General features: G+C 35.7%; 2 protein-coding genes across 2 annotated transcripts; both read right to left on the reverse strand.

Annotated features, from left to right (window-relative positions):
• Positions 1 to 498: 498 nt before the first annotated feature.
• LOC141291652 (ninjurin-1) lies at positions 499 to 922 on the reverse strand. The gene is made up of 2 exons (XM_073823806.1): positions 730 to 922; positions 499 to 632 (listed from the first exon to the last, which is right to left on the reverse strand). Exons 1-2 carry the CDS (start codon positions 920 to 922, stop codon positions 499 to 501), a joined length of 327 nt encoding a protein of 108 aa, XP_073679907.1.
• A 785-nt stretch (positions 923 to 1,707) lies between these two features.
• On the reverse strand, positions 1,708 to 11,538 carry haus7 (HAUS augmin-like complex, subunit 7). The gene is made up of 10 exons (XM_073823746.1): positions 11,442 to 11,538; positions 10,928 to 11,043; positions 10,099 to 10,166; positions 8,683 to 8,744; positions 8,412 to 8,494; positions 8,083 to 8,289; positions 7,888 to 7,993; positions 7,594 to 7,809; positions 2,145 to 2,256; positions 1,708 to 2,056 (listed from the first exon to the last, which is right to left on the reverse strand). The coding sequence occupies exons 1-10, from the start codon at positions 11,496 to 11,498 to the stop codon at positions 1,995 to 1,997; spliced, it is 1,089 nt and encodes a 362-aa protein (XP_073679847.1). The 5' UTR covers positions 11,499 to 11,538; the 3' UTR covers positions 1,708 to 1,994.
• Between the last annotated feature and the right edge of the window lie 304 nt (positions 11,539 to 11,842).

Raw genomic sequence — 11,842 nt, forward strand, 5'->3', positions numbered from 1 at the left:
GGGTTTGCAGTATCAATTGCTATTTCTGAAACAAAAGAGATTGTAAAGTCAGTACAGTACAGTATAACAATACAATTAATGTATTGTAAAGACTACAGTATCCACATTATCCTTCAATGCAGAAGTAAGCCTATGGGTGTGAGTTCATTAGCCGCTAGGAAAATAAGAATAACAACCTGCAGTAAACACTAAAACTGTTTGCACTACAAACCAGTGTGTTCATAATTAAGATAATACATTAAAATACTATGGTAAGACACACCAATTTGCAATATCAAACAGCAAAACAAGCCATTTTGTACAGCTAAAAAGAGCTGGACACGGAAGCCAGACCCATAAAATTTACAAATGGCCAAGCCCACTCATATGGGAAAAATAAGGTGGATAGATGTCTAGACAAAAATACTACAAAATTAAAATTCGATTTATGCAAACATTACACTTTGACATGTTAAGTCAGAATAATGTAAGTTAATCAATTTGCTTATGAGACTCTGCTTACCCTCCAGCCTCAAATCCCAATGCTGTGATGAAGATGTTGATGAGAACAGTAAAGAATACAAAAACAGTGGCCATATTATTCATTGTGTTTAGCCTTGGCTGTTTCTTAACATCATTCAGGTCATACTTCACTGAAGGGAGAAAAAACACATTAGTGTTAAATAAATGGAGTTACAGCAGAATGAACTTAAATAGACTAAAAAAATCCTTCTAGAAATAGTGACTAACCAATGAAGAGGAGCAGGAGGCCAACAATGACCTGCAGTGAGATGGACAGTGAGATCAGAGCGATTAGAGGAGTATAGAAGCGGTGCTGTGATCCAGAATGCAGTACTGTCTTCAGCTGAGAGGAGTTCGCCATCAGAAGAGCCACATCCAACATGCTCTGAGCTGCGCTCTTCTTAGTCGCATAATGATTCATGTTGAAGGGATGCTTTGTGTTCCCTGCGTCAGGAGCCTGATATGAAGTGAATAGAATAACATTCAGTAGCCTGTCCACTCAAGGACACGAAATTAGCAAATATATTAGTTAAAAGTGGTTAAGAAGTATAAGACATTCATATAAATGTTTAAATCTGTGGCACGATTGGACCGAAAGATCTCTATTCCTCAAGTCAGTCAGGTTCTTTCCACAGGACAGAATCACTGAAAGCTTAAGCAAATATTAAACTTCACACAGCACTGCTTGTACACACAACTAAATGACATTTTCAAGAGAAGTATGAGCATCACTTAGGTGCTATTGAAGGGATGTGGTCTTGTACATATTCTGCTGGCATGTAACAGCCAGATATTGAATAAATGAATTCATATAAAATGTATATGAATGCCTCTATAGTTACAAGACGTCATTTGTGAGGTAAAATGCTTTGGGAACATTGTCCAGCTTATTTAACAAGCAAACAAACAAGAAAAATATGAGGAAGCACATATGTTACTCACCTCTCCTTGTTGATTGATGGCTTGATTTTCCATTGGCTTTGGGTTTTGTTTAGCAGGAAGCTAACAAACATATAGCAGCTCAGGCTGAGAAGCATTTTACACTAAAACTCATGTCTCTCTTCAAAAGATGTGCTTTTAAACTGAGAGAAAGACCCTCCCATTACTGTCACCAATGTGTGAACAGACATTTACTTCTTAACTTCACATAAATGTAAAATATCTATAATGAAAAAAAAAAACACCCAGTGTTTCTATAAGGTAAGTCTTTATTTAAAAAACATGTAATGATATATGATTGCAAATCAAACACTGGCAGTGAAAGATACACTTGTGTTTGCTACTGCTATTAGTATTCCATTAAAAGGCAATTATATAGGTGAAATGCCTATTGATCAATGTCTTGGAGTTCAAAAACAGCAATTTGTTATTCCTTCCTAGTATAAATCAGCATGGCATAGTGGTATAAATCACAAAGTGCTATGGGAACAGTCCTGCCTTTTACCAATTAAAATTCAAGCTGTAGGTTGTAGATTTCTGCTTGGTCCTTGAGGTCATGATTGGTGATGAGAGAGAAAAGCCACATATCTGTTCTTTAGTTCCTCCAACCGTTTGGCTAAAAAAAAACAAGGCATGTTATTTAGAAGTTTGTGGAAATTTTTTTTCGCTCAATCCAACACACACACAAAAAAAAAAAAACTCACGTAGTGTGTGCTTCTCTCCTTTAGACCAGTACCGCTTGTCTGTCTGCAGCTGTTGCACTGTTTGCGTGAAAGACGACGAGGTTTCAGACATCTGCTTAAGCGCCTCCAGCTCCTGAGACGTTAATGAAGAATATGCAAAACATTTGTATTTGAATATGCAAAATACATACAAGGGAAAGTATCTAGCCATGTAATATCAAAACACTCTGCAATGTTTGTTAGAATTGCCTCCAGCTGCCTCGTTGTATATTCTTAAATCTCATCGACAGTCTGAGATCTCTTGACTTTCAAAGGTGATTTTAGTTTTGGTAAAAGTCACAGGACACCAAATCTGGGCTGTAGAGGGCAACTGAGTCCCCTGGGTGATCTGATGTATTGCCAAAAAACTCGAGACGTGATGCCTGGGCCAATCAACAGTTGCCCATAGCCGTGGCCATTTTCGTCATACTGCATGTCTCATATCATATTTTTAATATTACACCGCGTTCCAAATTATTATGCAAATTGGATGTAAGTGTCATCAACACAGTTTTTTGTTTTTCAATTAAACTCATGGATGGTATTGTGTCTCATGGCTCTTTGGATTACTGAAATGAATCTCAGACACCTGTGATAAATAGTTTGCCAAATGAGCCCAATTAAAGGAAAAGTACTTAAGAAGGATGTTCCACATTATTAAGCAGGCCACAGGTTTCAAGCAATATGGGAAAGAAAAAGGTCTCTCTGCTGCAGAAAAGCGTCAAATAGTGCAATGCTTTGGACAAGGTATGAAAACATTAGATATTTCACGAAAACGTAAGCGTGATCATTGTACTGTGAAGAGATTTGAGGCTGATTCAGAGCACAGACAGGTTCGTGCAGGTAAAGGCAGAATGAGGAAGGTTTCTGCCAGACAAATTCATCAGATTAAGAGAGCAGCTACTAAAATGCCATTACAAAGTAGCAAACAGGTTTTTGAAGCTGCTGGTGCCTCTGGAGTCCCGCGAACGTCAAGGTGAAGGATCCTCCAGAGGCTTGCAGTTGTGCATAAACCTACTACTCGGCCACTCCTAACTAATGCTCACAAGCAGAAACGGTTGCAGTGGGCCCAGACATACATGAAGACTCATTTTCAAACAGTCTTGTTTACTGATGAGTGTTGTGCATCTTTGGATGGTCCAGATGGATGGAGTAGTGGATGGAACATATCCCAACAAGGCTGCGACCACAACAAGGAGGTGGCGTTTTTGGCCGGAATCATAGGGAGAGAGCTGGTTGGCCCCTTTAGGATCCCTAAAGGTATTAAAATGACCTCGGCAAAGTATGTCGAGTTTTTGACTGACCACTTTCTTTCATGGTACAAAAAGAAGAACTGTGCCTTCCGTAGCAAAATCATCTTCATGCATGACAATGCACCATCTCATGCTGCAAATAATACCTCTGTGTCATTGGCTGCTATCTGCATAAAAGATGAGAAACTCATGGTGTGGCCACCATCCTCCCCTGACCTCAACCAGATTGAGAACCTTTGGAGCATCCTCAAGCAAAAGATCTATGAGGGTGGGAGGCAGTTCACATCAAAACAGCAGCTCTGTGAGGCTATTCTGGCATCCTGCAAACAAACTCAAACAGAAACTCTCCAAAAACTCACAAGTTCAATGGATGCAAGAATTGTGATAGCGATATCAAAGAAGGGGTCCTATGGTAAGATGTAACTTGCCCAGTTAGGATGTTTTTGATTGAAATAGCCTTTGATTTCAGTAAATATGACCACCTAATGCTGCAAATTCAGCAAATGCCCATTTTCAGTTCTTTACAACCTATACAATGTTTTAACTCTGTTGTGCATAATAATGTGGAACAGTGCATTTTCAGTTTTTTATTTTTGAAATAAATACTGTTATCATTAGGAGGTTTGTTCAATAAAATTCGAATTATACCCTAATAGTTGATGACTTAATTATACTGACTGTCATTTGCATTGACTAATTATGAAAACCAGAGAAAGATATGATTTGCATAATAATTTGGAACGCGGTGTACATGGCTGGATACATTTTTAGACAGCTCCAGTATATTTACAGTGGCTCTAAGTGGACATTAGGGTTGGGCGATGTCGACCAATTTGTGAAACATCTCGATGGACGATGGCATCGTCGGAGGGGGGCGGGGTGAGGGATGGTTGTTGTTAAATAATTGATTCATAACGAATTAATTAATTGTAGTCTACCATTTGAGCCGGATCCTGTTCCGGAAAATGTCAGATTTTGGATTTTTGTGTTCTGGTAGTATTTGTTTTTAAAGATCCTGCATTAACGAGTGCATTAGATCGTGACAGTGCGGGCGTGCATACGAGACAGAGCAAGCGCGGGTTTATGTAGATGTATTTGGAGGATCCTTAACATATTTACGATCAGTCAGCTTTTTTAAGTTCAAAATCGCTCTCATTGATTGCTTACTGCTTAACCAACTCTCTTCAAACGCATTTAATGAGCAGCGGAATGTTTAGAGAGAAAGTGTAATATCAGAAATAATACCAAATCAAGCAAAATATTATTATGTATTAACATTATAAACATTATAAACATAGCTATAAATTAGTTACCCTGACTCCAAAACGAATCATTTAAATGTAACGGTATTCAGAACAGAACAGGAATGAAACAGAATATATAAAGTTAAGAAACCAAAACAAAGCGAAACTAAAAATAGCAGGCGTTGGGCTCACGTACCTCTGTAATTCGGCACAAATCCAAGTGTTTCCATATTCTCAATGTATTTGAATGATAAACTGTTATTTATAATGTATACTAGGCTTTGTACTGTACGTTCGTATTTCGATGGAAAAAATATATATTCTCTTGTTTTTTGTTCCTAGCTCTGTTCGTTATGGTAAAACCATGAAAAAGGCAGGTGTAGTTTATTTAATCTAATTTAAAATTATTTAGATTTTTTCTTCTGCTGTCTTTGTATGCCTCATTTATTAATGTAAACAAACTAGTTTGTGTAATTCGTCTGGGGTTCACTGTAATTTGTATTGTGATCGCTAACAACTTCCTTGTTATTATTTCCTCATAATAATAATAATAAAATAAGTAAAGATGCGGAAATTGAAAACATGCATTTCATTTGGCTATATAATGTGATTAAGTGTGTGTTTTTCGCGAGCAGGTTGCTGCCGCGGGGGCGGGGCGGAGGATCGCGATGCCGGCTCAGCATCGTGGTGTCTATCAGCCATCGGCGATGGACAATGGCATCGTCTATCGACCCAACCCTAGTGGACATGGTGATAAAATATGAGCATATGCTAACAAAACATTTGCATTCTCTTACAAAAGTTTTGCTTTGCCCAGAGCAACTTGGCATTGGCCCACAAAATGTTTGGTTCTTCCTCCAGAACTATTCTGTTCCCCAGAAAAACTAACCACTCATTTCCAAAACATTTGTATGCTTTTACAAAAGTATTTTGCGTTACCCCAAGAATACTTTATGTTCACTAGCAAAACATTTGCGTTCTCTTGCAAAATGATTGCATTCCCTCGAGAAAATGTTGCATTCTCTTGGAAAACTATTGTATTTCACTAAGAAACTTTTTTTGCATTTGCTTCTATAAAACATGCAAACTTAAAATTGATTACGGGTAATAACGTTGTAGAAAATGTACAGTTTCTTGCACAGACTGAATATTTGGTTCATAAGACCTTACTATATTGTCAGAAGCCAAGGGTATTATTTTTATTATTTTTGTGCTCCCTGCTATTTTTTTTTTGACTCTCAAAGTGATGGTAGCATTTTATGCATTATCAGCTGAAAAATCTTTACTGTTCTACTAAATAAATAAGTCACCTACATCTTGGATGGCCTGAGGGTAAATAAATTAAATGTAATCGTTCAATCCTAAATTAAAATGTCCTGATAATTTAATCACCCCTATGTCATCCAAGATGTTCATGTCTTTCTTTCTTCAGTTGAAAAAAAATTAAGGTTTCATAAGATTTTGAACATTCCAAGATTTTTCTATATATAGTGGACTTGAATGGGGATCAGCGGGTTTAAGGTTCAAATTGTTTCAATGCAGCTTCCAAGGGCAGAAGAAAAAGCCCAAGAAGCAGAAGTCAAAGAAAAAGAAGCAGAAATTTGAAAAATTTGAAGCAGAATTTACAGATTTTGAAGAAGCAGAATTTAAAGAGGTAGACGTAGAAGTCAAATTTTGAAGTCGTCGTAGAAATAGATGTCTAAGAAAAACTTGAATTCGAAGCAAAGAAATCGGAAAAGCAGAAATCAGAAAAAGTCAAAGCAGAAGTCGAAGAAAAAGCAGAAATCAGAATAATTAGAAGCTACATTTGGATTTTGATGAAGCAGAATTCTAAGAGGTAGGTGTAGAAATCAAATTTCGAAGTAGATGTCTAAGAAAAACTTGAAGTAGAAGCAAAAACTTCAAAAAGTCAAAAAAGTTGAAGATGCAGAAGTCAAAGAAAAAGTCAAAAAGACGAGGTTGAAGCAGAATTCGAAAAAAAGTCAAAGAAGCATAAATCACAAGAACTCGAAGAAGCAGAAGTCAAAAAATCCAAAGAAACAGAAGTCGATGAAAAAGTCAAAGCAGACGTCAAAGAAGCAGTTGAAGAAACAGTAGTTAAAAAAAAAAACACACGAAGAAGCAGAATTCAAAGATGAAGGAGAGGTTGAAGAAGCAGAACTCGAAGAAAAGGTTGAAACAGCAGAATTCAAAGAAAATTCAAAGCAGAAGTTGAATAAAAAGTCGAAGCAGTAGAACTCAAAGAAAAAGTTGAAGCAGAAATCAGAAGTCAAAGCAGCAGAAATTGAAAGTCAAAGAAGCAGAAGTCGAAAAATAATCAAAGAAGCAGAAGTGGAATAAAAAGTCGAAGAAGCAGAATTCAAAGAATAATTTAAAGCCAAAGTCGAAGCAGCAGAAATCAAAAGTTGAAGCAGAAGTCGACAAAAAAGTTGAAGCAAAAGTCGAAAAAAAAAAGGTCTAAGAAGCAGAAGTCAAAGACATAGAAGGCAAAGAAAAAGTTGAAGCACAAATCAGAAGTCCAAGAAGCAGAGTTGAAAAAGTTGAAGAAGCAGAAGTCGAAGAATGAGAAGTTGAAAAAGTTGAAGCACAAGTCAAACAAAAACTCGTCAGAAGTAGAAGACATTAAAGAAGGTCTTCTTGACCTTTCCAACATGATTATGTAATGTGTGAAGTAGAGTTAGTGCAAGATGTGCATTTGTGGTTAAAAAGTATACAAGTTAAAAATTTTTTTTAGAAAATGACCAATTGTTTAACTAGATAAGACCCTTATTGCTTGGCTGGGATCATATAGAGCCCTTCGAAGCTGCAATGAATCTGCAATTTGGACCTTCAACCCATTGGCCACCACTAAAGTCCACTACGTGGAGAAAAATCCTGAAATGTTTTCCTCAAAAACCTTGATATGGTTAAGATAAATAGAGTAGGATATTTTACCATATTACAGGTGTGCAGGAGCTGATGTACAGACTGAAACACACTAGCACCAGAATTGAGGGCTGGAGGGGTTCTCTGGCAGTACGCCTTAAAGTCTGTGTTGTAGATGTGTCCAAAAGCCGTCATGAGCTGAGACATGTCTGAGATGGCCACTTTCAGCGCACAGGGGGACAGAGCAACTGCAGAACCTGACGAATGTGACTGCAGGAACTCACACTGAGGAACAGAAAGGATCATGCTATTATGGAAACCAAACACGTATTAGATGTGTAAAATGGCATATGGTGGTCTCACCTCTTTGTGGAGCTCGTCTAATGTGCTCTGGGTAGACTGCAGCAGCGCCATGGCCTCTGTCAGGCTTTCTTCTCCTTGACTTCCTAGTCTGGAATGTTGATCACTCCTTCGATGGCAGTAAATAACAACTGTGTTAAAGACAACAGTCTGGAGAAAAAAAACATACATGTATGGGTGCGTAACAATCATACAGACCTGTTAATGAAATCGCTGGGTTTACTGTGGTTCCCGTTCATTTTGTTGTGAGCCGACTGCGTGCGTATCAGATGTTCACGTATATGTGCAGACCATGGATTGCAGACTGGATTCTGGAGCATATCCAGGTCAGATAAGTGATCCTGAAACAGCTCCCCAAGAAGATCATCGTTCCTCACACTGTCATTACCTGAGGATGAGTTCTGCCTACGTCCATCAAAACAAATAACACAGAAACAAAACCACATTTAATTATTTTAGGCCTTAGGAGTGCCTGATTTAGGGCTGATGTGTAATCAATGTCACAAAAATCTTCAAAAGCCAAATACCTAGAGTTTATGGAGGAGTCTGTTTGAATGACCATTAAAAGCTGCTCCAGAAACCTCAGTTGCCGCAATGGTGGTGCAAGACCCTGAAAATTTAACAGATGCACCAGGACAGATTAATTTATTCTGCTGTACTTAATGCATTTAAAATGATTCGACAGCAATAGCTGTTCTTAACCAAGTATCAATTCATCCCAAACATTTCTGTTTGTTCAAACATGCTCTTTATTTTGCTAAAGGTGCGAGTAAATATGAAAAGATCCAATTTTCATACCTTGATTATATCCTGGTCATTAGCTTTACATAACATCATCTCATGACCAAACCGTGTGAGTTCTATGTGCAAGAGAAAAAGCACAACAAAACAATAAGAATATATACATATATATATATTAAATAAAAAAGTACAAGACAGAGGACAAAAAACAGAGTAGACCAAGCTTTTGTTGGACATTCTCTTTACAAATAAATAAATAAATAAATATCAGAATAACAGATATACTACCAGTAAAAAGTTTCTGAACAGTAAGATTTTTCAATGTTTTTAAAGAAGTCTCTTCTGCTCACCAAGCCTGCATTTAGTTGATGCAAAGTACAGCAAAAACAGTAAAATGTGAACTATTATTACTATTTAAAATAACTGTTTTATATTTCAATACATTTTAAAATGTAATTTATTCCAGTGATTTCATTACTCCAGTCTTCAGTGTCACATGATCCTTCAGAAATCATTCTAATATTCTGATTTGCTGCTCAACAAACATTTATTATTATTATTATTATTCTGTTGAAAACAGCAGAGTAAATTTTTTTAGTTTTTTAATAGAAAGTTAAGCCGAACAGCATTTATCTGAAATAGAAATCTTTTGTAACATTCTAAAGGTCTTTATCATCACTTTTGATCAATTTAAAACATCCTTGTTAAATAAAAGTATTAATTTCTATAATTTATTTCTAAAAAAAAAAAAATTATACTGACTCCAAGCTTTTGAATGGTGTAGTATATAATTTTACAAAAGCTTTTATTACAGTTAAATGCTGATCTTTAAATCTTTCTATTCAAAGAATCCTGAAAAAATGTTACTCAACTGTTTTAAACATTGATAATACAATAATCAAATGTTTCTAATGCAAAACAGCATATTAGAATGATTTATGAAGGATCATGTGACACTGAAGAGTGGTGTAACAATGCTGAAAATTTAGCTTTGATCACAGGAATAAATCACATTTTAAAATATATTCAAATAGAAATCAGTTATTTTAAATAGTAAAAATATTTCAGATTCGTACCGTTTTTGCTGTACTTTGGATCAATAAAATGCAGGATTAGTGAGAAGAAGAGACGTCTTAAAAAACATTCAAAATATTGAGTGGTAGTGTATATTTATGCTAAAATGAAACAACTTATTGTAATCTGTACTTATTAAATATATATCTTTTTATTATATAGTCTTTTTATTTCATCTAATGATTCTTGTTATAAATACACTTAAGATTTTTTGGTATATAAACTATTATTACACGGAATGGTTTGTGTCTTGTGTAAACCATGGTAAAAATGTATGATATTAAAAAGCAAAACACATTATTTTAATGTGGGGAGAAAAAAAAACATTTAAAGCTTAGAATGTAAATATTTATTGTTTTCATGTTTGAAAACCCCTTTTTGTATTATACGAAGACTTACCTTGAACTAAATCCTCATTCTGAGTTGCTTTAATTGTGGAAAACTTCACTTTTAGGGATGGACAAATGCTGTGTAAAAACAAACACACAAAGGCATTTTAGTGTACAGATTTGCAAAGTACACATTCAGCATTTAGAATGAATCCATTTATGCTTAATAGTCAAACAAAGTAGGGATGGGCGATTAATCGAAAAGTAATCGAAATCGACATTCAGAACCTATAATCGATCAAATTTTTCCAGGTCAATTATTTCAATTACTTTCCCTTTAAAAACATTACTGCGTGTGGAGTCAGGTGACCCCGCTCCGTTACGTTACGTTATTCCTCCGACATGTCGATGGAGAGCTTAAGCAGTAATTATACAGTAAAAAGTATTTACAGGATATACAAGAGTAATTTTATTTAGAAGAGATACTGCTTATTTTCTACTTTTAATATTTATTATTATTTTATACATTTATTTTGTTTCCAAAAGTGCAAGTTATTTATTTTCACTAATTTAAGAAAAATGTGACTTTTCGTTTTAAGCAATGTGTGCTTTAATTTCAGTTGTTCAACACTGATGTTCAATAAATAATCATAGATAGTAGATAGTGTGTGCACCCTTCATTCAAAAATCTCTCACTTGTAATATGTGAACATATTTACTGTACAAAACTTGTCAGTGAACTATGAGGGCAAAAAAACACAATTATTTAAATATAATTAAATATAATTTTATTAATGAATAAAATAATCGTTCATTAATCGTAATCGGGTTAAAATGGTCAATTAATCGAGATTTTGATTTTAGGCCAAATCGCCCAGCCCTACAACAAAGCATCAGACCTGGCGCAAATCCACTTGAGTATATCAGTCCTGTGTAATGAAGGAGAGCAGAGGAGCTCCTGCACACTGTCTGCCTCCCGCAGGTACAGCCCATCCAGCAGAGGACAGCCCAGACTCTGAGCAGTCACAATTACAGGTTAAACAGTAGTTTACAGTAGTATAGTTATTGTACTACACTGACACTTTGGTCCGGTTTCTTGTATTTAGTCTATCAGTGACGCATTAAACAATTTGCTAAACAGAAAGTGTCCATATACAGCATACACTGAGTCAGGAGAAGCAATAACTAAAACATCAATTATATCAAGTACTGTATTTTTTCTATGACAGATAATGTGTTTTTTTTTTAAATTGACGCACAGCTGTTAGCTCCAAAATTAGCAGCTAGTAGCTCATTAGACACAAAACACTACTACAGACTCAAAACAGCCCGTTTTCAGTTCGCGAAACATCAGGAAATGATTAAATGTGTTTTTACAGTGTGTGGTGTGTCTATGAAGATGTGTAAACTTACTTGAAGATTGTTGTAAACTCGCATAGACAGCAGCTGGTCTTTTGAATTGCCCGCCATGTTGTTTTTCCTGCGTCAGCGTCATCCAGCTCCCGCGGTTACAGCGACCTCAAGCGGGCACGCGCATAATACAACAAAACACAAGCTACGCCTAATTATGATTATAATAATTATAGTAGTTGAGGTTTGAGCATTTTTTGATGATTCAGTGTGAGTCTTTTATTTTTTTATATTTCAGGTATGTATGAATGTATGTACAGAGCTGGATAGTAACTGATTACATGTAATCTGGATTATATAATCGAATTCCAAAAATTAACTACTTGTACATTTGAAACTACATCTTCAATTTACAAATTACATTTGAAAACACTACTAAAATACTACAGTTGCTTATTGCTTAC

Source organism: Garra rufa, chromosome 18, assembly GCF_049309525.1.
Source record: "Garra rufa chromosome 18, GarRuf1.0, whole genome shotgun sequence".
NCBI classification, from domain to species: Eukaryota; Metazoa; Chordata; class Actinopteri; order Cypriniformes; family Cyprinidae; genus Garra; species Garra rufa.

Bases quoted from the DNA above. Each gene is read 5' to 3' on its own strand.
- LOC141291652 (XM_073823806.1), bottom strand. From the start codon at position 922: ATGAATCATTATGCGACTAAGAAGAGCGCAGCTCAGAGCATGTTGGAT. The intron at 633-729 runs GTTAGTCACTAT...TTCTCCCTTCAG, and splicing joins CCTCCTGCTCCTCTTCATTG to TGAAGTATGACCTGAATGAT.
- haus7 (XM_073823746.1), bottom strand. From the start codon at position 11,498: ATGGCGGGCAATTCAAAAGACCAGCTGCTGTCTATGCGAGTTTACAAC. The intron at 8,495-8,682 runs GTATGAAAATTG...TTAAATTTTCAG, and splicing joins ATGACCAGGATATAATCAAG to GGTCTTGCACCACCATTGCG. The intron at 2,057-2,144 runs GTGAGTTTTTTT...GTTTTTTTTTAG, and splicing joins AGGAGAGAAGCACACACTAC to CCAAACGGTTGGAGGAACTA.